Raw genomic sequence first — 24,365 nt, forward strand, 5'->3', positions numbered from 1 at the left:
GATGGGCGGAGCCAAGAGGTACTTCCGTGATGCTCCACCGCCCTATTTAGGGCAGCAACCTTTTTAAATGACTGGCAGCAGTACTAGCTAATAGTGATTGGAAGGGAGACAGACGATGGAGGGGCTCCCAAAAGCCATCCAGGAACGCCTCTTCCAAATTGGCCAATTGCAAGCTTTGGGGGGCGGGGTCTTTTATGGGGCGGGATAGAGAGACGGGCGTGTTCTTTGACTAATAGAAACTTGGTTGCGGGTAAGCCAAGGCCAATCAGGAGTGAGAAGGCCGGATCCTGGGGCGGGGCTGGCGCTTCGGCAGTTGAACCGCTCGCGAGGAGGGGTGTTTGCGGAGAAGGTGAGAGGCGGCGGGAGCGGCGGGTGCGCGGGCCGGGGCCGCGGTCCTCGGGGGAGGGGGCTTTTGGGGGAGAGTGGGCTATGGCGGGCAGCTGTTCCCGCAGTGTGGAAATGGGAAGGAGGTGCCGTTTTACACGGATAGGCGCTTGAATGAGGGGGTGTGGGGCAGAGGTTAGCATGTGAGTCGGGGGTGTCTGTTTCTAGGAGGTTCTTTAATGGGGAAATTGTAATGTAGGAGATAGCACGTGGCAGACTACCGAGGTGCTGATTTGCGACTTAATGGTAGGTTATAAGGCAGAGCATTATTATAGCGTAGAATGGAAGGGCGGAGGTCCCTGCTATGGGTTCTGAACTTGGATTTGGGTGGGGAGGCGTGTGAAGAAGCAATATTGAAGCGGGGTGTGTGTGTGGGGTGGAGCTCTCCAGGGATGACGATGTGCTAGGATGAGATGTGAAGGCATGTGCCATATATGCAGCGTTTTCTGTGTGCAGGCACCTAGCACGTGTTTTAAACGAATCCCCTTTTTGCCTTTCTGGGGGTGGAACCCAGAGCCTTACTCTCACCAGACTGTACTGCTGACTACACCTCCAGCCCCAGAATTAACTCTTAAACTTTCTAACAAACCCTGCTGTTGGTTAAGAGTGTGGGCTCTGGTTGGGCATTTGGTGCAAGCATATAATCCCAGCAGTTGGAAGTCTGAGGCAGGAGCATTGTGAGTTCTAGACCAGCCTCGGTTATATAGTGAGACCCTGCCACGCAGGTTTTGAGCAAATTGTTAACCTTTCTGTACCTTAGTTTCATCACCAGTGGAATGATTTCATCCCTGTACCATTCACCTGGTAGCCTCACCTTTTTTACCCAGTGGTAACTCCCAATTGCCTTTGTATAGTCAGATCTCTGTCCTGAACTCCAGACTCATATTCAGTGACCCACTCTTTACTTGGAAGTCCAACTGGCATTTAGACTTAAACTTGTCCTAAAACAATCTTGTGTTTTCAGCTTTCAAACCCAACCGATGGCAGGCCCTTCCTTTCAGTACTCAGGTCATACACCTTAGAGTTATCCATTGCTTTTCCTTTCTCACCCACATATATGAATGAGGGTCTTTGTTACTAGATCTCTCCACCCCCTTGTGTCTGCTCTTACCTGGCTGTTGCTCTGCCTCTGCCCTTGACACCCACTGAAACAAAAGTTTGATCATGTTCCTCTGTAAGACCTTGTCCTGGCTCCCATCTCACTCAGCAAAAGTCCGGACAGTACTTGCAATCCAGCTTCCTCCTCCCTCTGCTTGACCCCACCTCAACCCTCCCCAGTCCCTTGCTCACACTGACCTCGGCCATATCCTTTGGACATAGCAAGTACATTGCTACCTCAGGGCCTTTGACTCCGCTGTCTCCTCTGTCTGCGTCACATTCCCCTAGACATCTTCATGACTGCTTCTTCAGGTCTGTTCAGATGGTGATGTCACGGAGAACAGCTGCTGTCACTACCTGGCCCCTCACCTGACTTTATTTTTCTTTGAACCACTTACCACTACCTGACAAAGATTATTTGTTCATATCTTCTGCTGCCTCAGCCCTGCCCACTAGGGTGTCTGACTCCATGCAGATGTGGAATGGCATATAGGTGTGGAAACAACTTCTACTATGCCCTCATTATGACCCTGCCTTGTTCTCCCTGTGGTAGGCGCAGGGATGGTGAGCTTGGAGGGTAGCCCATGCAGTGCTGGGGTTTGGTGGGGTAATAAACTAGGACGATTTTGGTGCTCAAGGGCAGAAACTTGTGTTTCCTTTTTCTTTTTGCAGTACTGAGGATTGAAGCTGGGTTTCAGCTTGTGCACAACACTTGAGCCATGCCTTCAGCCCTTTTGTTTGTATTTTGTTTCTGAGATAGAGATAGGTTCTCACTACCTTTACCGAGGCTGGCCTCTATTTATTTACTTTTTTGTTGTTTTTTTGTGGAACTGGGGTTTGAACTCAGGGTCTCACGCTTGCTAGAGAGGTGCTATACCATATGAGCCACTCCGCCAGCCCTTTTTTGTGTTGGGTATTTTGGAGATAGGGTCTCAAGAACTCTTACCCTGGACTGGCTTCAAACCACGGACCTCCTCATCTATGCCTCCTGAGTAGCTAGGATTATAGGCGTGAGCCACTGGTGCCTGGCTGGCCTTCACCTCTTGATCCTTTTGCCTCAGTCTCCCAAGTAGCTGGGATTAAAGATATTTACCACCATGCCCAGCAGGAACCTGTATTTTCATAAACACATGTAATGCTGCTGATGTTTTGTGAGCCTCACTCTGAGAAGCACTGTTAGGCTGGCTCAGAGCTCACCCTGTAGGAGAGGAACTTGGCTATGCTGCCAGATCCTCTGCTGGGCAGTCCTGGGAGACTGGACCAGGATAACCCCTGGGAGCCAGGGAGGACTTCCTGCAGGAGAGGGCCTTGGAGCTGAGACTTAATGCTGAGGGAAGACCTTGGCTGTTTCCTCATTGCCTATGACCCTGTTCCTTGGTGTCTCCCATTAAGTTGACAAGTAGTCCCTGATCTGTACCAGGCCAGGGTAGTGAGGATTCAAGAATGATCAAAATAGGGGCTGTGTATGGTGGTATATGCTTGTAATCCCAGCACTTGGAAGGCTAATGTAGGAGGATCACTAGTTCCAGGCTGTCCTGGACTAATATAGTAAGACCCTGCCTCAAAAACCGAAACCAAAGCCCAAACCAAAAGGACTGGGCATGGTGTAAGTGGTAGAGCCCTTGTCTAGTAAGCTCGAGGCTGTGGTTTTCAGTCCCTAGCATTGCCCCCTCGCCCTAACAAACAAAACCTCCCTTTCCCCCCAAAATCTCAACAATGATCAAAATGGCTCTGCTTCCTTGGGCCTCTGGTCTATTACCTAATCAACAAACTACAGGGGTGGTGACAGGAAGTGCCCGGCACTGTTGGAGGCACCTTGTATTTGTTAACTGACTCATTCTTCACCACAGCCTCATGAGATAGGGACTCTTACTATCTCCACTTTGCTGTTGGGGAAAGGCCCAGGGATGGCAAGTACCTTACCCAAAGTTGCACTGGGGATGGGTGGGGGAACTGAGAGCTGAACCCAGGAGTCTGAGGTAGGTCTCAGTTTCATCCTCTGTAAACTTGGGGACAGTCATGACACCTTCAGAGCAGAATTGTGAGTCACTGGGTGGGTAAGTCAGCTTGGTCCCTGTCGGAGGCAGAAAGTGTATGAAGGACAGAGGGAAAGGGAGCTGGATACCCTGGGTGTGCACTATGAAAGTCTGGATTGTGGGGTATCCTAAAGACCTTTTTTTTTTGGCAGTACTGGGGTTAGAACGCAGGGCCTCATGCTTGCCAGGCAGGTGCTCTCCCTCCTAAAACACGCCCCCAGCCCCTTTTGCTTTAGTTATTTTTCAGGAATGGTCTTGGGCGTTATTGCCCAGACTTGGCTCCTCCTGTGCCTCCCGTACATCTCAGCCCTCAGCTTACTGATCAAGATGGGGTCTCCCTAACTTTTTACTGAACTGGCCTCCTCATGTTTGCTAAGAACTTTTGTTTCAGCTGGTTGCAGTCCTCTAATGCTAGCTACTCAGGAGGAGGATCCAGAGTTCAAGGCCAACCTGGTCTACATAGTTTGAGGCCAGCCAGGGCTATGTAATGAGACCCTGGCTAAAAAAGCCCAAACCAAGCCAAACCAAAACTAACCAAAACCCAACACAATGTCCCCCCCTTCTCCCCCAACAAAACAAAGCAAAACAAAACTGCTGGGGTGTGGCTCAAGTGGTAGAGCCCTTGCTTAGCATTCAGGAGGCCCTGGATCCTCAAAACAAAACAAAACGTGTATATATTCCTGTGGTGTCAGTGGAAGCTGGGGTGATTATTCTGGGGGAGTGCAGAGGAGAAGGTGAGAACCAGGTCTGCCCAGGTGGTGGGAATGTGAGCCCAGAGTGGGGATGAAAGGGGACAACCAGGCCAGGCCATTTGTGTGGATGCAGGGTGGAGAGCCTTGCACCTGGAGTGCCCAGCTAGGCCACCCCTGGGCTAGAATATGAGGTGGAGGTAGGGGTTGCAGAGGGTGGGCAGGGAGGGGGGAGACTGTGGGGTGGTCCACCACCACTCTGGGGTGGTGATTTGCCCTTGTTGGGTGTGGGTGGTGGTGGTGTGGGTTTGTCTCTGGAGAGCCTAGTGTGGAGGGTTCTTCAGTGAAGGCTGTGAAATCCGCTTGGTATCCCGAGTGCAGTGTGGGAGGAGGAGCCAGTGGCGGTGATGTAACACTGGCAAAGAGCTGGAGTCCCCTGCATGAAGGATGACAGGGAGGAGGCTGGGCAGAAGTTGAGTGTGCATGAGAGCAGTCTTGATGTCATAAGGTCCCAGACTGGGGTCAGGCTTATGGGGCAGAAGAGTGTGCTGAGGTGCCCCCGCCAGGGTTGGGGTAGTGATGTCACAGGCTGGCAAGGTGGGGCCTTGAAGGCGCAGCTGGGATGCGGGGTCACAAGGCTGAGGGGGAGAAGACGATCTGGAATGAAGTCATTTACCAGAATGGACCACTGGTCACTGAGCGAGGATGGACTGTACAGGTAGAGGGACTGGGTCGGAATGGGGTGGGGGAAGAGGAGACTCAGGGCCGGGGCGGGGGGGGCGGGAATCCCAGAAATTGCGGCGAGGTGTGTCTAGTCCAGGAGGGTTCTCTGAAGGGAAGAGAGGTGGAAAATGTGTGTGGATGAGGACGGGGCTTTATATACAACTTGGGAGGAATCCAGGTGAAATAGGGGGTGATGAAATACAGGCTGAAAGTGGGATGTGTGGAAGAGAACCTGGGGCAGATATAAGGGCAGAATCCTGGCTGAATAATGGGGCCCAGAATTCAGGAATAAAATGCAGGAGCCCTAGGAGAACATGGGAGGCTGGTGTAGGGAGAAGTGCGCTGTTCCCCACCCTCCACTATGAGAGAGCAGGAGGGAGGTAGTGGACTTTGTGGGAAGGGGCTGGTTTCTGAGGAGCTGCACAAGGGGCAGAGAATAGGGAGGGAATGAGGGGGCTCTGCAGAGGGGAGGGAAAGGGGAGCCAGAATCGAGTTTTCACGTAGGAGTCAGGGGTCTGGGAGGTTGGAGGTTGCAGGACGGTGGCATTTATCCCATCAGTAGCTAAGGGACACTTAAGGACAAGCCTCCAAGAGGGGTTGGGCAGAGAGAAGGGAGATGTGTATAAGGGGAGAGTTGAGTTCAGGCAGATTATTTGGATTCTGAATATTTGGGATTGAGGTGGCCCATGGCAGCTAAGGACCTGCGGAACGGTGCTCTGTTGTGGCAGAGCGAGATGGGGGGGCTTTACGTGGTGGGGTGGGGAAGAGGAGGGCCAGGGTGTCAGTAGGGATGGAGTGAGGTGCCCCCTTCCTCCTGGATGGGGGTGGTGATTCTGCACCATTTCTTAGGACTTCGAGGTACCTCCGACGCCTTAGCAACCTCCAGTGCCTTGGCAACCGGGACGGCACGGCTGCTGATTGGCTTGCCAAGCCTGAGGGGCGGGGTCTGTGGGTGGGGTCTAGGACCCGTGGGGTGGGGCCAGCGCTGCCAAGCTCCATGCTGGGGGCCAGGGAGCCAGGGGTGCCCGTTGAAACGTGATTTGTTTGTAGTGAGATCTGAGATAAAAACCCAGACCTCAGAACTCCCAGAAAATGAAAGCGCCATTTCTAGAGTGAGTTTTGTTGGGGAAGGTGTCCTGGATTTCATAAAGCCCTCTAAAAATCATCAGAGACCCTTCTGCCAAATAAAGTTAAGAACTCGGGTCCAGAGACAAAGAGGTGCCTCTCAGGACATGTGGGCTCAGACTCTGTCCTTGGGTCTCTGAGGAAGGATCTGTGGACCGCCCTGGTAGGTGGTAATCTGCCAGCCCCTGAAATTATTTGCAAAAACTTGTGGGCGTATGCCTTTGAGGGAAGGGTCCAAAAACTTCACATTAGCTATTCAAAGGCTCAGGGACTAACAAAGGGTAAAAATCACCCACCTGGCCTGACGCCAGGGGCTCACGCCTGTAATCCCAGCTACTTAGGAGGCAGAGATCAGGAGGACCACGACGGTTCAAAGCCAGCCCATACAAATAATTTGAGATACCCTATCTCGAAAAAACCTGTCATAAAAAAGGGCTGGTGAAGTGACTCAAGTGGTAAAGCATCTGCCTAGCAAGTGTGAGGCCCTGAGTTCAAACCCCAGTGTGGAAATCACTGACCTAGAGTTTCAGGGCTCATTTTTCCTGACTCATAAGGTGTTTTCTGGTGTTAGACTCCAGGAAGAACTTCCTGGATGAGGACTACAGGTGGTGGGAAGAGGAGAAGACCAAGCATTGGAGGGGTCCCCATGGTCCGGGTTGGTGGCTCTGTCATTGGAGCAGCTGTGGGACTCAGGGTATAGTTCTTTTATTGCTGAGCCTTAGTTTCTCCATTGGTATGCTAGGAGATAACTGTATGCTGGGGATGTAATCTGGTTTCTTATCACCTCTCTAGCACCTGGGATGACACCTGATTTGTAGCTAGGGGTTCTAGTTCATGGAGAGGTTAAATAACTTGCCCATGTGCCTGCAGAAGAACTGGGTAGGAACTCAGGCAGCCCGGGGGCCTGGATCCACCCTCTGGAGTCCTGGATGGAGGGCAGAGGCTTGTCCCTCCCCCTAGCTCTTCATAGAAATAATGTGAGTAGTGGTCTGTTGCCTGAGAGAATGTGTTTCTTCTTACAGGGACTAATTAGTGAGGTCAATTATTAATTCAGTGTAAAAGAGTTTAGTGTATCATAGGTAATATATAGCACTGGCTGTTCCTGGATTTAGGGTTCTTCCTTCAGAGAGCCGGTCTTGCTCCTTCACCAAATTCACTTTGCTGCTCACATATCACTTGGACAGGCCTGCTGACCTGCCCGACCCCAGTACTTCCTGTCCCCCCTTTCCAGCTTGATTTTACTTCACAAATGTTTGCTGAATGAATGAATGAACAATATATCAATAGTATTAATCATGATTTTCTTGTGGATAACTGTATTTCTATTAGCCAGAATGCATTGCATGTATTAATGTATAGGACACAGTTCTTAGAGTTTTTGTTTGTTTGCTTTTTGTTTTTTTGAGACAGGGTCTTGCCATGTAGACCAGGCTGTCTTCAAACTCATGATTCTCCTTTCTTAGCCTCCTGAGTTCTGGGATTACAGACATGCAGTGCCATGCCCAGCAGTTCTTAGAGTTTTTATGTATATTGTCCAATTTAATCTTTATGACAGCTCTTGTGAGTTGGTGCCATTATTATACTCATTTTCTAGATGAGGAAACCGAGGCACAGAGCACTGAAGTAATTTTCCCAGGGTGCCCCAGCTGGCAACTGATGGATCCGGGGTATGCATCCTGGTCTCTTCACTCAAGAACCTGGGCTCTCAGCCCCTCTGGGTCTCTGTCTCATCCCCCTCTCCAGCGACCCTGGCCATGGACCAGCCAGCCGGCCTGCAGGTGGACTACATCTTCCGGGGTGTGGAGCATGCTGTACGAGTGGTGGTTTCTGGGCAGGTGCTGGAGCTGGAGGTGGAGGACCGGATGACGGCTGACCAGTGGCGGGGCGAGTTTGATGCCACCTGTGAGTGGGCCGCTTGGGGTGGGATCACCTCTCCTCCCCCTGGATCCGCTTCCTCTGGGAGATCAGGCCAACCATAGTCCTGTCCTTTGCTTCTTCTGTCTGACCAGAAGCTCTGCAAGGTGGGGAGGGGGTATAGGCCTTAGTCCTCAGGCCAGAGGCCCCGGAGCTGGGGAGAACTGGAGACCTTGGATGCCTTGTCTGTGGGCTGTGCAAATGGTCAGACTTCAGGGGGACTTTTCTTCCTACCCAGTCATTGAAGACTTGACTCACAAGACAGGGAACTTCAAACAGTTCAACATCTTCTGTAACATGCTGGAGTCCGCTCTCACCCAGGTAGGGACCAGGGTTGAGGGCCAGGGGAGGTTCTGTCCTCCAGATCCTGGGGGTAGGTACCGGCGTGGTGTATGCAGGGCCCTCTCTGCCTTCTCTTCCACTAAAGGGCCAAGGCTTTCTCCTCCTTTTCAAATGTGAATGGTTTATCCTGAGGCTAATGATAGTTAATTCTCAGGTAGAAAACTCAGATCACAGAGAAATGTAAGGAAGAAAGTCCAAATAATTCCACTTCTAATACTCTTGTTAACATTTTGGTGTAAATTGCTCCAACCATTTCTTCATTTCTCTCTCTCTCTCCCTCTTCCCCTCTCCCCCCTCCCTCGTTCTTTTTCCCACCCCCCCACATCCTTTTCTCCTCCCTTCTCCCTTCTCTTTCCTTCCCCTTCTCTTCCCACAGATCTGTAATTACATATAATTACAAGGTCTTCTGCAACTTGATGTTAAAGTATCCACAATATTTTGTAAGACTTTGGTTGCCTCAGTGAGGATAGCCATCGTTTCATTTGCTGAGCATCTGCAGTGTGCCAGGCACTGTTGTAGGCACTGGGGATATAGCAGTCAACCAAAGAGACAAAATCTCTGTCCTTGCCTGTGATCCCAGCACTCAGGAGGCCAAAGCAGGAGGATCGTGAGTTTGAGTCCAGCCTGGACTTCATAGTAAGACCATGTCTCAAAAGCAACAGTGACAACAACAACAAAGCTGGGTATGGTGGTTCATTCCTGTAATCCCAGCATTGGTCATTTGGAAAATACTGCTTCACTGAGTTGTACAGACCTTCCAAATGTTGGTCCACTTCATTATATCAGGGAGTGACTTTTTTTTTTTTCCTTTTTAGTGGCAGTGAGGTTTAAACTCAGGGTCTAATACTTGCTAGGTAGGCATGCTACCATTTGAGCCACACCTCCAGTCCTTTTTGCTTTAGTTGTTTTTTGAATATGGTGTTCCTCTTATGCCTGGGCCCACATGGACTGCAATCCTACTTTTTAGGCTTCCTATGTAGCTGGGATGACAGGCATGCACTACTATATCCACCTTTTTATTGATTGAGATGGGGGTCTCTTGAACTTTTTGTTTGGGCTGGCCTAAAAATGAGATCCACCTGATCACCACCTATGCCTGCAGGAAATGACATGTTCTAGCAGCCCTGCTGATGTCACCATGATAGTCTTTGAACATGGAGAAGCCATCAAGCACAAAGTTCTAAATCAAGTGGAGAGCTTGAGTTTTATCACTGACAACAAATCCTATGACTGTTTTTCTTGAAGAAAAAGGCTCACTGTCTTCTATTTTTTTGAGACAGGGTCTCTATGTGGCCCAGGCTGGCCTGGAACTTGAGATCCTCATGTCTCAGCCTCCCAGGCGCTGGGATTACAGGCATGTGCCACCATACCTGGCTTCAATTTGTTCATTTTGGAGAAAATGCCCCTCAAATACCCAGGGCTGAAGAAGCATAGTTTTGTCTTGTCAGTCCTTCTTTCAAGTAGAGATAGCACTCCAGGAAAAAGTGGCTAATTTAGCTCATAGCAAAAATGCACAAGTGCTTTTACTGAGCTCACTGTCCACGTTGCTGTATAGTCCAAGTACTTTGTGGGTGTTTCCCATTTTCTCGTGCAGAGTAGTAATGTGTTCTCAAGGGTAGTTTTCATTCCGTCATCAAGAAAATTCCTAAGAGCCAGGTGTGGTGGCTCACACTTGTAATCCCAGTACTGTGGAGGCTGGGGCAGGAGGACCAAGAGTTTGAGGCCAGCCTGGCCTACATAAGGAGACCCTGTCTCAAAAAAACCAAACAAACAAAATGAAAGCAAAAGGACTGGAGGTGTGGCTCAGTGGTAGAGTGCTTGTGTCCTGGAGTCTGTCCTCAGCTGTGTAAAACCAAAACCAAAACAACCCTTCTGCCCCGCAACCTTCCTAAATTTCACTTTCCTGTTTATTTGTTCATTGATTTATTTCCTCCTCTGAGTCCCCCCTGAAACCCATGGCAGTCCGTCAGAGTGCAGTGACTGCTGGTACCATGTGGTACCCACTAGCTTGATGGGCAGAAGGTACTTTTTTTTTTCTAAATACTTTTATTGTTGGGCGCTGGTGGCTCACACCTGTAATCTGAGCTACTCAGGAGGCAGATATCAGGAGGATCAAAGTTCAAAGCCAGCCCGGGCAAATAGTTTTTGAAACCCTATCTGAAAAAACCCATCACAAAAAAAGAGTGGGTCAGGGCTTAGGCCCTGAGTTCAAACCCCAGTACTGCAACCCTCCCCCCCCCCCAAAAAAAAAAAACTCAAAACATAACACTTACATTAGCAAATGTTAGTTTTAGTATGGGAGGTTTCATTCTGACATTTGCATATGTGCTTACAATGTATCTTAATTAGATTCTCCTCTCCGTCATTCATCTTCATCCCCTTTCCTCCCTCCTTAGGACAGTTCTGGCAGGTTCCATTGTTCTGTTTTCGTGCCCATATACAAAGTACAGGGACCATATTCGCCTTCTCTACCCTCTCCTTTATCCTCCCCTAGGGGCAGCAGTTTTACAAACCCTACTTTTGCACCTTAGGGTTGCTGCCAACACATGGAAAGGTTACATGATGTTTCCTTGTTGTTAAGAAAATCATTTTGACCTCACAGATCCCCAGGAGGGTCTTGGGGACTTGCAAGGGTCTGCAGACAGTATTTGGAGAGTCACAGGCTTAAGCTGTCCCAAGGGCTGAGCATTTAGGTTCTTCCCAGTGTACTCATCACTGGGACAGGGCCATCACCAACCTTACTGCAAAAAAGCCCAGCAGCTCTGAGCCCAGGCAGGGTGGGGCTCGTGTGTGGACTGTGTGCTCCGGGTGTGGCCATGTGAGTCCTTGGCAGCTCCTTCCCTCCTCTCCCAACAGAGCAGTGAGTCAGTCACCCTGGACCTGCTGACCTACACAGACCTAGAGTCCCTGCGGAATCGCAAATTAGGGGGTCGCCCAGGCACTGTGGCCCCCAGGTCATCCCAGCTCAACTCCAAGCGCTACCTGATCCTCATCTACTCCGTGGAGTTTGACAGGTGGGCGGGGTGGGGGCGGAGCCTCTGAGACTCAGGGTGCCAAGGGATTGCAGAAGCCTTGCCTTTGCGATCTGTGGTGTTGGGTTTATATCATTTAGTGTTTGGCCACAGTAGCAGAACAACTATCACCAGTGCTAAACAAATAATAGTTTATCAACTAACTAGACGTCTTAAGTAGGTGGCTGCTATTCAGCATTCCCATGAGGCACTCAGGCTCTTTCTGGTTTTGTTTTATTTTTCTTTCCTTTGTTGTGAATTACATGTTTGCTGTTCAACTTCATGTTTATCTCCTCATGGTCACAAAATAGCTGCTGGATATCCAGGTATTGCACCTATTTCAAAGCAGGAACAAGCCCACACAGGGCTGTGTTTGCTAATTGAATCTGCGTCTGCTAGTTTTTCTCAGGAAAACAAAAATGTTCTCAGAAGACTGAATAGATTGCCCAAAGTATCTGGCCAAAAGTGGTTACTTGAAGAAGATTCTGGGAAAATGAGCATCTGGCTTTCTGACCTGCCTAGTGGGAGGCAGCAAGGGAGAGGGAGTTGGAAATGGCTCTTGAGTAGCTGGGGACAGTGTCTGCCCCTTTTGTACTCCTGGGAAGTTACCAATCTTTTGTGAATTGCATCTGGTGAGGCATTTCAAAGGTGAACGATGTAAGTGCTATGAGCAGAAATCTGATATTGGTGGGACATTGCATAAGGCACCCCCTCTTTGTCTAGCCAAGGGGTGACCTGGATCAGGCCAACCAGAATCTCCCACTGTGGAGTCTGGATTTTTTTTTTGGCGGCACTGGGGTTTGAACTCAGGGCCTCACACTTGCTAGGCAGTGCTCTACTGCCAGGGCCGCTCCACCAGCCCTTAGACCTTGCTTCATGCAGGCCGTACCAGAGCAGCCTGTGTGACAAGGATGTTACTCCACACTGCGCCAGGACGGCTATCCCTGTGACCTCAGAATCTGCACATGAGGCTTGTGGAGCGAATGGCCGGTGTAGAGTGTGTGAGGGCAAGGGTGGGCTGGAGCTGTGGTTGAAGAGAGGTTTGGGGGCTGGGAATTTTCCTTGTCTTCGGCTCAGAATGTGGTATTACCCTTGGGGAGATTCTTGGACTCTGAGATGCCGTGGTTCTGATCCCCCTCCTCAGGATTCACTACCCGCTGCCCCTCCCGTACCAGGGTAAGCCGGACCCTGTGGTCCTGCAGGGCATCATCCGCTCACTGAAGGAGGAGCTGGGCCGCCTTCGAGGGCTCAGTGGCGGCCAGGACGCTCGGGATGCTCGGAACACGCGGGAGACTGAGATCTGGCACCTGCGGGAGCAGTGAGTCTGGGGGGAGGAGCAGGAGTTGGGGGAGGGGCAGTTGTCTGGGAGGGGCGGGGTTGGAGTGTGGGGAGGAAGTGAATGGGAAGGGCGGCATCTGGGCGGTGTGGAAGCACAGCCTATCGTGCACTTCAGGGATCATCTCTACCATAGGGACGACTGTGGGCTGTCCCTCATTTGCAGTGTGGTTCTGAGCCCTTGGGTTGCCTGGGGACACAGGTGACTGACAGTGGTGACAGCCCTGGCCCTGCCCGACAGATTCCCAGGCCAGTGAGGGAGACATCTCTGTGTATGGACAGTGAAGACTCAGAGTGGAGGAGGCTGGGCAAACCAGAGCGGGTCTCAAGTCACCCTGCCTGGTGCTGTTGGCCAAGGGCAGAGCCTAGGTACAAGATGGCAGGTTGAGCTGTATTGGGTTGGACCCGCCTTCACCATGTACCTCCTTTGTGCTGTGTCCTCCCTGCCCCCATGTAGTGCCTGGTCTGGCGCAGATGGATGGTCATCACATAGTTGGCTGAGCATGTCATTGGAACAGGTGGAGAAGGGTGTAGCAGGGACTGATCGATCTCCAGGTGGATCAGGAGAAGGAGTTGGGCAGAGGAACAGCATGTGCAAAATCCACGTGTTAGGTGGGAGGCTGACCAAGTAAAGGAAGAAAAGGCTTCTGGCACATTTATTGCACTTACTGACACCAGCAGAGGGTGAGCTGAATCAGAACTCTGTCTCCACCTGGGGAGCACTCTCAGTACCAACTTGCACTTGCCAAGCAAGCGCTCTACCCCTTGAGCGATGACCAGTCTTATTGCTTTAGTTATTTTTCACATAGGGTCTCATGTTTATGCTTGCGCTGTCCTGGATCGTGATCCTGCATTTATGCTTCCCACGCTGGGATGACAGACAGGTGCTGCCAAGTCCAGCTTTTATTGGTTGAGATGGTTCTTGTGAACTTTTTGCCTGAGCTGGCTTGGAACTACGATCCTCCCAATCTCTGGCTCCCAAGTAGCTAGGATTACAGGTGTGAGCCACTGTACCTGGCCGGGCTAGTGGTATTTTTAATAACGATAATAATAACCACCACAGTAACCACCACAGCTAATGTTTATTGAATATTTAACTGTGTGCCAGGACCCTACTCAGTGCTTTTCGGGTGAGTTCATGTTGTCCTCACTGCTGTCCTATGAGGTAGGCACTGCTGTTATCCCCGTTTGAGATGCCCAGAGAAGCTAGGGGTCTTTCCTCAAGTCACACACTGAATAATACTGCCAGGCTAGACCTTAGATCCGGGCAGCCAGTGCTGGGCCCTCTGGGTCTCCTCAGCCTTTTCCTCCCAGGAATGGATGCTTGCGGGGCAGCTGTGCTGTGCTGGGCAGAGGTGGGGGAAAGCCACAATGGGAGGCCAGGGTGGGAAGCAGGACAAGCTTCACCTTAGTTGATCCCCTGGATCTGCCCTCTGCCTGGTGGGTTAGGGTGTGCATGTGTGCACACGCCCTTCCCAGAATGGCCACAAGGTGGCGTGATCTGCTCTTCTCACCCATCCTCACCTGACTTGTTGTCTTGTTATCTTCTCTTACTATCTTCCTCCCATCCTGGACTATGGAATTTGGGAAGACTCTGAGATTCATCCATCCATCCATCCATCTGTCCATCCACCTATCTATCCATCCATCATCCACCCATCCATCCATCCACCCATCCATTATCCATCCATCCACCCATCCATTATGCATCCATCCACCCATCTATCTATCCATCTGTCTGTCTGTCTGGCACTCAGTCCACATACTTCCTGGCATTAGTCGATGTTTATGGAGCACTTATCTATGCCAGATTTTCTTCATGGATTCCTACCACTCTACACTCCTATAGGAGTTATTATTGTCCTGTTCACAGATGAGAAGAGGGAGGTCCAGACATGCCATGGAGCTGCTGGGGGGTCACCCAGCTTGTAATTGGTGGGATAGGGTCAAACTGCACACAGCCTGGCCACAGAGCCATTTCTACACAGCACACTTCCCCAGAGGGTGGTAGTCCAGACAGAAAGCCGATGGTGGCAGATAGAAGCCAGCTCCACAGAGGATAAGCTGGGAAGGAATGTACAGGGGGAGTTGAGCATGCACAGCAGGCCGGCTTAGGCTCCCTTCCAGGAGTGTAGTCCTTCCAGCTGGGAGCAGGAGGGGAGAACATTACGGAAGAAAGAACTGCATTGGTAAAGGACAGCCTGTGGGGTTGGGAGGTGAGGAGAAGGAATAAGGCAGGGGCATAGGCCTATGGGAAGCTCCTTGGGGAGCTGGGGTGCAGTCTTAGAAGGTTTTATGAGGAGAGGCCCCCAAGCGCACACAGGGTAGACAGTAGTTTAATGAATGGGTATGTGTCTGTCCCCAGCTTTAGTTACCTGTATTTTGCCCAGCTTGATTTTTTTTTTTTTTTGGTACAGATGTTTGAACTCAGAGCCTGACACTTGCTAGGTAGGCAGTCTTCCATTAGAGTCACTCCTCCAGTCCCTCTTGTTTAATCACTCCCTCCATTTTTCCCTGGGAAGTAAACCCCAGATGTCATATCTCCTCCATAAATCCTCCACTGTATATCCTTAACATATAAGGACATTAAAAAAAAAAAAAAGAGCGGGCACAATGGCTCAAGCCTGTAATCTCAGTTGAGAGGTGGAGATCGGGAGGAGCACAGATTGAGGCTAGCCTGTGCAGATAGTTTGGATCTCCTCTCAACCAGAGATGGCACAGAGGTAGCTGGAGAAGTCCCCATAGGAGAGCTGCAGTCCAGGCCCAGCAGGCATAAAGCAAGATCCTGTCTCAAAAATAACTAACACAAAAAAGGTTTGGAGGAGTGGCTTAAGTGGTAGCAAGCTTGAGGCCCTGAATTCAACCCCCAGTACTGCAAAAAACAAACAACAAAACCAAAAACCAAAAAAAAAAACCCAAATAGGTGCCAGGTGGGATACTGCATGCCTGTAATCCCAGTACTCGGAATGCTGAGGTAGGAGGTCTTGAGTTCTAGGCCAATGTGGGCTACATAGTGAGACCCTGTATGTAGCTCTACCTAGCTTGTGAAGGCTAGGGTCATCCTTCCCCAGTGAAAAAACAAACAACCCACTCCCCCCACATGCTGTTACCTCATTCCGTACAGTTAACCGCCATCCCAGAATTTCATGTGATTCCCAGTGTGTGCGATGTTCAACTTGTCTCACAGATGCCTTTGAGCTAGTGTCCAGGCACAGCTGCGTCCTGCAGTCTGGTCGTGTGTCTTTTAACAGCTCTTGATTTACAGCCCCGCCCCTTTCATGCAATTTACTTTTTTGTGGAACAAAGCACGTTCTTTGTCCAGTGTCCCCTACTTGGAACTTTGCTGATTTTTATCATGGCAGTGGTTCATACCTTCCTCTGTTCCCTGCACTTCTGGTGAAGTAAGCAGCACGGCCTAATCAGATCTGAATTCAAGTTGTGGCCAGACACCTGCCTTGGTGCTGCAGTGATTGTTGGGTGGGCAGTGCTTCCTTCAGCTTTTTCTGCGATAGAATCTTGTTATGTAGCCCAGGCTGGCCTTGAACTCTCCACCCTCCTGCCTTTGCCTCCCAAGTGCTGGGATTAGTGGTGACCACCATCATGCCCAGAACCATCAGGATCAGGATCCCTTCTCTGATAAAGTTGCCATTAGCCTGTCCCGAATGTGCTGGGTTGCATTGTCTGCATTTCTTTCTTTTTTTAGCGCACTGGGATTTGAACTTAGGAGCCTGGTACTTGCTAGGCCGGCACTGTACACCTGAGCCATGCCCTAGCCTTTTTTGCTTTATATATTTTTCAGATAGGGTCTTGTGTTTTTGCCCAGGCTGGTCTCAGACTGAGATTCTCCTACCTATAGCCTCCTGCATAGCTGGGATAACAGGAGACTACCACCATGCTTGGCTTATTAATTGAGATGGGGTCTTGATAACTTTTTACCGGTGTTGGCCTCAAACTGGTCTCTGCCTCCCTAGTAACTGGGGTTAGGACTGGGGGTGGGGCTCAGTGATAAAGTACTTGCTTAGCATGTGCAAGGCTGTGTGCTCCATCCCTAGTGCTGAAGGAAAAAAAGAAAAGCCTAGTAGCTGGGATTACAGCCATGAGCCACCATATCTAGCTGGCCACACTTTTGAATCACCCAGTGAGCTTTGAGAAATCCTGATGTCCAGGTTGTTGCCCCAGACAGTTTTATGTTAGAATCTCCGGGCACAAGGATTCCTGACCCCTACCCAAGAGTCGTGTTGTTTTATTTATTTTTTGGGTGGCACTGGGGTTTGAACTCAGGGCCTCTTGCTTGCTAAGCAGGTGCTCTACCACTTGAGCCACTCCACCAGGCCTTTTTTGTGTTGGTTTTTATCCAAGGTAGGGTCTTGCAAACTATTTGTCCAGGCTGGCCTCAAACCACAATCCCCCTGATCTCTGCCTCCCAAGTAGCTAGGATGGCATGCATGAGCCACCAACACCCCACAGTTGTGACATTTTGTGACATCTCCTTGTGGTTTTACTTTCGTGTATGGGGTTAGTACTTTTCATATATTCAGTAGTCATTTGGATTTCCTCTTTTGTAAGTTTCCTGTTCACCTATCTTGTCCATTTTTCTGCTGGTTCTTTTTACTGACTTCCAGGGCTTCTTTCTATGGTCTGGGTATGAACCTGCTGTTGATTTCACATGTTTCAGAAACCAACTTCCACACTGTAGCTGGCCATTTCATTGCGTCTTTTGATGAACAGAGGTTCTTTTTATGTAATTTATAATAATTTTTTAATAGAACAATTTTGGGACAGCTGGCATTTTCTTAAACAGTATTCCTGCATATAAAGCAGAATATTTCTCCGCTTATTTGGGTTTTATTTAATGACTCAATAATTTCTGTCATGCTTTTTGTTAGATATTCCCCCCTGTCTTTGTAGGCTTTTGCTCATGGTTTCTTCAAATAGATATGTTATTTGTATAACCAATATTTATGTATTGATTTTCTGTTTAGTAGATCCTCTTTGATGTTTCTGCAGTCCTGGGGGTTTGAACTCAGGGCCTCATGCTTGCGAGGCAGGTGCTTTACCACTGGAGCCATGCCCCCAGCCCTCCTCTTTGATTTTTAATGTTTATAATTTGCAAATGACTGTTTCATTTTTTTTTAATCCTTACCTTTTCTTTATTTTTCTTGCTGTATTGCACTGGCTGGGACCTCCAGTACAAGGTTGAGAGAAAGTAGTGATAGGTGGTCTCCTTTTCTTGTTCTTTTATTTATTTGAGAACTGATGTACCTTAGGCTGTCCTCAAACTTGTTGATTCTCCTGCCTTCATCTCTTTTCACATTTGCTAGGCAGGCTAAGCCTAGCAAATGAGCCAAGCCCCCAGCCCTTTTGCCTTAGTTATTTTTGGGATAGGGTCTCAACTTTTTGCCCAGGCTGGCCTGCACTGTGATCCTCCTATTTATGCTTCCTGCGTAGCTGGGATGACAGGTGCCCACCACAGTGCCCAGCTATAGGTTGAGATGGAGTCTCACAGACATTTTGCTCAGGATCATGGCTTCCAGTCATGATTCTCCTGATCTTCATGTCTTGAGTAGCTGGGATTATAGGAATGAGCCACTACACCTGGCCTGTTTCTTTTTTGTTTGGTTTTTTCTTTGGTGGTTCTGGGGTTTGAACTCAGGGCCTCATGCTTGCTAGGCAGGCCTCTAGCACTTGAGTCACTCTGCCAGCCCTTTTTTGTGTTGGGTATTTTCAAGATAGGGTCTCTCAAACTATTTGTCTGGAGCTGGTTTCTAAGAGGTCCTACTGATGTCTGCCTCCTGAGTAGCTAGAATTACAGGTGTGAGCCACCACTACCGGACTTCTCATTTTCTTAATTCCAAAGGGTAAATTCAATGTTTTGAGAAAAACATGATCATGTGAATGTTTTTCACCTTTTGAATTGATTTGAATTTTAGGCAGAGTTCAAATAAGTGAATTAATGCCTAGTTTCTGTTTGTTTTTCTTTGTGCAGTACTGGGGTTTGAACTCAGAGCCTCACGCTTGCTAGGCAGGTGCTCTGCCACTTGAGCCACACCTCCAGCCCTAACATACAGTTTTAACAGCTGTTCATGATCTTTGGCTGGACTGATGTTTCACTAGGGGTTGGTAAATAGTGATCCAATTTTATGACTCTTTCTGCTTTTGTTAGCTGGAACTTTTCAGTGAAGAACAATATTCTGTCATTGAGAATGTGGTCTCCTTGGGGTACTTTATTCTCTATGGGAAAGGCATGATGATTAATGCTGAATTCTTTCATTTATTTAACTTTTGTCAGAGTAATGAGCTGGTTCCCTTTCACCGTTTATGGAGATGAGTGAGTTTTATTTTTAATATCATTATGAGCTTGTGAATTTTAATGTAATTGATCTTGGATTGGTTTTGTATGGCTGCTGTAACAAAGCACCATGCAAGTGAGCCTGGTGCAGTGTCTCCTATCTGTAATCCTAGCTGTTTGGGAAACTGAGATCAGAAGGATCAAGATTCGAGGCCAGCCTGGACTCATCACCAAAATAACCAGAGCAAAATGGACTGGAGCTCTATGGCTCAAGCCGTAGAGTGCTTGCTTTGCAAGCTTGAAGACCACAGTTCAAACCCCAATTACACCACAAAAAAACAAGCAAAAGACCCCCAAACAAACAAACAACCTCTCCCCCCAGATCCAGAAATGTATTGTCTCCCAGTTTTGGAGGCCAGATGTCTGAAATCACTTGCCCTGGGCTGAGATGAACACACCAGTAGAGACTCTTGGGAGAACCTGTTTCTTGCCTCTTCCACCTTCTGTTAGGAGATAGTATTTAGGGACCGTGTTCTGGTCATTAAGGGTGCTCATTGTCATTATGTTGACATTTTGTTTAGGACATTTTTATGGAAAGAACCAGGAATTAAGCACATTTTTCGAAAAAGGAAAATAGTGTCTGAGCTTGTCTAACCTCCTTGATTTTACAATTCTATCTTTTCTCATACTGAAACTCTTCGTTTCCAGAGATGATAATGTAATTATATATTTGCTTTGTCCTAAACAAAAGGGATATTAATTATTAATGAGAGTCTGAATAAAGTTTAAGATTTCTTTGTGGCTCTTTTGGACCTTAGACTAGATCCTGCTTGCTAAAGTAATGTGTGTTAGTCACCTCACATAATTCTTCAGTACGCCAGCTTTGATACAGTTAGGTCTCTTTGCACCTGCTTTCTTTTAAAGCTTTGGGTGGCTTTGGCGGCATCTGATCTGCTTGGGAAGCTGAGGCAGGAGGATCACTTGAGCCCAGGAGTCGGAGGCCAGCCTGGGCAATTCGCATCATCTCTGTATAAAATATTTTGCAGAGTCAGCTGAAAAGCAGGGTACATGGAGAGAGGTTCAATTTCTATTTTTACTCCCTCCTGTGCTCCTTCCTCTCCCATGTTTAGGATTTTGATTTATCCATTGCATATTTTTTGAAAATAGGAACATATATCATTTTTAATTCCCTTCTCTTTTATGACATTTGGCTTGGTAAACATATTGCTCTGTACTGTTTTAAATTGTATCATGGTCATTCCTCATTCATTTTCACTTTTGTGTGGTACTCCACTAAGTGAGAGGAGTGGAAGTGCCACAGAATTCAGCTAGTTCTGTTGGTGGACACTGGTTATTTTTACTCTTCTGGTATGTAAACAGAGCTGTACCTGGGCATGGTGGTATACACTTGTAATCCCAGTACTTAGGAAACAGGCAGGAGGATCATGAGTTCAGAGCCACCCTGGGCTACATAGGTGTGACCCTGTCCCAAATAAACCAAACAAAACCAAAAGACAGAGCTGCAATGAAGAGCCTTGTGTATCTGGCATTTTCTCAAATAAGTGTTTAGGTAGGGACCTGATGGGATTTGCATCCAATAGTACCCTGTTGAGTCCCCTGGTGAGTGGAAGACAGACCTGGCTGGGACACTTAAGGAAGCCAGGACCTTAGGGTCAGGCTTTGCACACTGATGAAATCTTTCAGTTAGAGCGTTGGCGGGGGGGGGGGGGGGGGGGGAGGGGGTGTGTGGGGTGTGTGTAGTGGGCGGGGCTTGTCCCCCAGGTGGGATGGATCACGGAGAATGGGCATATGGTAGGACTTGACTCCTCCGTGGAGTATGGGAGTGATGGGGCCGTTCCCCCACGTGGGGGGAGGTATAGGGCACGCCCGTTCCCCTTGGGGGAGTGGGGATGGTGGCACCCCTCTCCCCCCCTCTGCCCTCCTCCAGCCTCCTCCTGTACCCTCCCCCGCCGTAGGGTGTCGCGCCTGGTGTCCGAGAAGCGCGAGTTAGAGGCCCAGCTGGACCGATCCCGAGAAGAGGCACTGGCCGGGCGGGCGGCGCGCCAGGAGGCCGAGGCGCTGCGCGGGCTGGTGCGGGGCCTGGAGCTGGAGCTGCGGCAGGAGCGCGGCCTCGGACACAGGACGCTGGGCCGCCGCGGCCAAGACTGTCGCCGCCTGACCAAGGAGGTGAGGGGGCGGAGCGGGGCGGCCGGTGGGAGCCGCCCGCGGGGCGCGGACCTCGGCCTGTCTGAACGCTTTTGCCCTTTCCCGCCGCGCAGCTAGAGGAGGTGAAGGCGTCGGAGCGCAGCCTGCGAGCCCGGCTGAAGACGCTCAACAGCGAGTTGGCCGCGTACAGAAGGGGGTAAGGGGTGTGGCCAGGGCTGGGCGGGGCCTTGGAGGGTCTAGGAGCCGGTGGGCGGGGCCTGGGGGGCTCTAGGTCCTGGTAGGATAAGGGTGGGCGGAGCCTGGGGGGTGGGCGGGTCCGGACGGGAAGGAGGGGCCTAGTGAGCGCACGTGGTACAGGGAGGGGTTCCGAATACCAGTGGGAGGTGGTGGGCGGGGCCTGTGGAGAATTAGGCCGGGACTGGGAAAGGGGCGGGGCCTGCAGGATAAAGGCTATGTCTGCGGGAGTTTATTGGGGTGGGTGGCGAAAACTTGGGAGAGGCTTCCAGGGCGTTGTGGGAGAAGGGGTGTTAGGATATAGGGAAGTGGTAGACGGGGCTTTGGTGGGGGTGTCTGTGTTCTTGGAAGGAGCAGAGCATGGGGAGGGTATTCGTGGGCGGGAAGTTTTAGGAGTTGATGGGGGATGGGCCTGAGGGTTCAGAGAAGGTGCGTCCGGGACAAAGATTGGGATCCTGGGCGGCGGGAAGCTGACCACAGGTCCTGTGCTCTCAGGAGACGGACTCCGCCCGTGGTGCCGCCCCCGGCCCGGGAAGACCGGACTTCGTTGTCCCGGGAGCGCTCCACGTCTCGTGGCCGGGGTGCCGCCCGTTCCTCATCCCGGGAGAGCGGTCGCGGGGCCCGGGGTCGCGGCCGGCCCGCCCGCCCCTCGCCCTCACCCACAGGTGTGCCGGCCCGGTCCTTCCCGGCCTTGGGGGTGGGACGAACTCGCGCTGTGCAGGCTCGGGGTTGACCCCCCCCCCCGCCTCCCACTGTCTCAGGTGGTCGCGCGCCGCGATTCGACCCCACGGCCTTTGTGAAGGCCAAGGAGAAGAAGCAGAGAGAGATCAGGATGAAGTTAGTGCCATTTTTTTTGGTCCCTGCCGGGTACTTGGCGGGTGCCTCCCATGTCGCCATCTCTTGCTACCTGGTCCATTTCTCACCTGACTGCACTGCTCCCAGACCCCTCACTTGCGCTGCTTGCTTTGTGCCAACCCCACCTGGTCTGTGTTCCCGTGTGCTTTTCCCTCCTAGGCCTCGAGACCTCAGGTGGGTCCCCTGGCTGTGACTCCTGGGGCGTGGCGACGCCCTGCCCTTAGTAGGGCGCTCAGGGGGCATTTCCTTTCCCGTTTTCCAGGCAGCAGCAGCGGAACCGACTGGGCAGTGGGGGAAGCGGTGATGGGCCGTCCACCGCATGGTCTCGCCAGGCCCGGCCTCCCGCCGCCGTGACTGGCCGAGGGGACGCAGCTAACCGCTCTCGGAACCGCAGCTCCTCGGGTAACTGGCCTGGAGCCGGGCGGCGGGCGGCGGGCGGAGCGGGCCTGGCGAGCCAGAGGCCCACACCCTCGGTCTCCCTCTAGTGGACAGTTTCCGCAGCCGCTGCTCGTCTGCCAGCTCCTGCAGCGAGTTTGAGGATTTCTCTGAGTCGCTCTCCAGAGGGTAAAACTTGGAATGGGGGAAGGACCACCTCCAAACAGTTCTGGGGAGACGGAAAACTGGATAATGGGGAATAGAAGCCATGATGGTGGGGTCCCCACTTCTCCATTGGCCTGTTTTTTTTTTTTTAAAGAGTTATTGGGGTTTGACTTCAGGGCCTCAAGCTTGCTAGGCAGGCGCTCTAACACTTGAGCCACATCTTCAGCTCCCCCACTGGCCCTTGATTATGCTCTTTTCTTAGCCTTCGCTGCCGCGGCCGTGGGAAGGCACTCAGTCCCACACCCTGGAGTGGGTCCAATATGGTGAGTGTGTTTCCTAGACTTTGGAGGAAGGGGTAGCATTAAGCCAATGGAAGCCACCTTCTGGAAACCCGGTTGCAGAGGTTTCTCTGGAAACAGGCTGTTTTGGGACAGTGGGATTGAAGGGGAACAGTGGGAGATACAGGATGCTCTTTAAGGTTTGGCCTCAGATTGCCAGGACTTCAAACCTAGTCCTTCCACCCCTGTGTGACTGGAAGTACTTATTCTGTACCAGTTGAGGGGTTGATAGCAGTGTTCCCTTAGAGGGTTCTTGTGGTGACACAAGGATGTTATTTTGATAAAATGTGTATCAGTAGGTGTCAGCCCTTATTTTCCCTGAGGTCCCTGGGTTCAGAAGTTCCATTGAGATTTGGGGGCAGGGACAGAGAACAGGCACCTGACCCCCTTTTTCTGCCTCTTCCATCACCAGAAGTCCACCCCTCGGGAACGCAGCAATCATCAAAGACGCCTGGCCAACTCAGGCGGCTGGGTCCCCATCAAAGGTGAGCCTGGGACCCCACATCTACCCCTTCCCAGTCACCCCAAACCCTCTGGGATGATGAGGGTAGCACATCCGCCTGGGGCTCCCTGTGGCTTCAGGCCCTTCATAGCCGCCTACACCCATGCCTGCTCTCACAGAGTACAGCTCCGACCACCAAGCGGCTGACATGGCCGAAATAGACGCCCGCCTGAAGGCCTTGCAGGAATACATGAACCGACTGGACACGCGGTCATGACCATGGAGAGGTGGTTCTGCCCCTCACCCCACCCTCCAGTGGGTTATGGTGTGGGACAGGGCCGGGGTCCTTCCAACCTCCCCAAGCCCTGCCTCTCCAGGTGCTCCTGGGGTCTCAGGCCTGTGAGGCCCTGACCCTGCCCTCTTCCACGCAGTGCATGCTGGGAGGGAGGGTATGTGCATTTGTAAATAAACATGTTTGTCCTTGGGACCCCTTAGCTTATGACTGCAGGGTGGGGGTACAGTGGAGAGAAATGAGGAGGATGGGGCATATAATTGGGGCCTGGGGGTGTTTTGGCATCTGTGATGGGGGTTTAGGCTCAGGAAAACCCTGCGTTACAAGGGGAGCCCTTGGGGTGGCAGTGACAGCCCGTTTCCCAAGGAGTCCAAGCAGAGATTCTGCAGGATGGCTTTGGCTGTGTGGTGGGGAAGGGATTCTTGCAGCATGGTCCCTGCCTGGGAGGAGCCCTGAGCTGCTGTTGGTGACATCTGAGCCTGCTGTGTGCTGATTCCTGGGCTCTGACCTGAGACCTCTGGGTTCTGAGCTGTGATGTTGCTGCCGAGCTGG

General features: G+C 50.9%; 1 protein-coding gene across 7 annotated transcripts; it reads left to right on the forward strand.

The window, feature by feature from the left end:
* The first annotated feature begins 215 nt into the window (after positions 1-215).
* On the forward strand, positions 216-24,008 carry Ccdc61 (coiled-coil domain containing 61). Of its 7 annotated transcripts, none has more exons than XM_074057690.1 (15): positions 644-4,925; positions 6,926-7,032; positions 7,799-7,957; positions 8,208-8,290; positions 11,168-11,325; positions 12,467-12,640; positions 20,923-21,133; positions 21,226-21,308; positions 21,842-22,011; positions 22,108-22,183; positions 22,464-22,603; positions 22,687-22,765; positions 23,004-23,064; positions 23,492-23,564; positions 23,701-24,008. In XM_074057690.1, the coding sequence occupies exons 3-15, from the start codon at positions 7,810-7,812 to the stop codon at positions 23,796-23,798; spliced, it is 1,554 nt and encodes a 517-aa protein (XP_073913791.1). In that variant the 5' UTR covers positions 644-4,925; positions 6,926-7,032; positions 7,799-7,809; the 3' UTR covers positions 23,799-24,008. The 7 variants fall into 7 exon arrangements, with proteins under 7 accessions (XP_073913789.1, XP_073913790.1, XP_073913791.1 ...); XM_074057691.1 differs by lacking the exon at positions 6,926-7,032 and adding an exon at positions 7,650-7,678; XM_074057688.1 differs by lacking the exons at positions 644-4,925; positions 6,926-7,032 and adding an exon at positions 216-349.
* The last annotated feature ends 357 nt before the right edge of the window (positions 24,009-24,365 follow it).

This window comes from Castor canadensis, chromosome 16 (assembly GCF_047511655.1).
Source record: "Castor canadensis chromosome 16, mCasCan1.hap1v2, whole genome shotgun sequence".
Lineage (NCBI taxonomy): Eukaryota > Metazoa > Chordata > Mammalia > Rodentia > Castoridae > Castor > Castor canadensis.

Excerpts from the sequence above, each read along its gene's own strand:
- Ccdc61 (XM_074057687.1), top strand. Across the intron at positions 21,134-21,225 it reads GTCGCCGCCTGACCAAGGAG|CTAGAGGAGGTGAAGGCGTC; the intron begins GTGAGGGGGCGG and ends CCCGCCGCGCAG. Across the intron at positions 22,604-22,686 it reads TCGGAACCGCAGCTCCTCGG|TGGACAGTTTCCGCAGCCGC; the intron begins GTAACTGGCCTG and ends GTCTCCCTCTAG.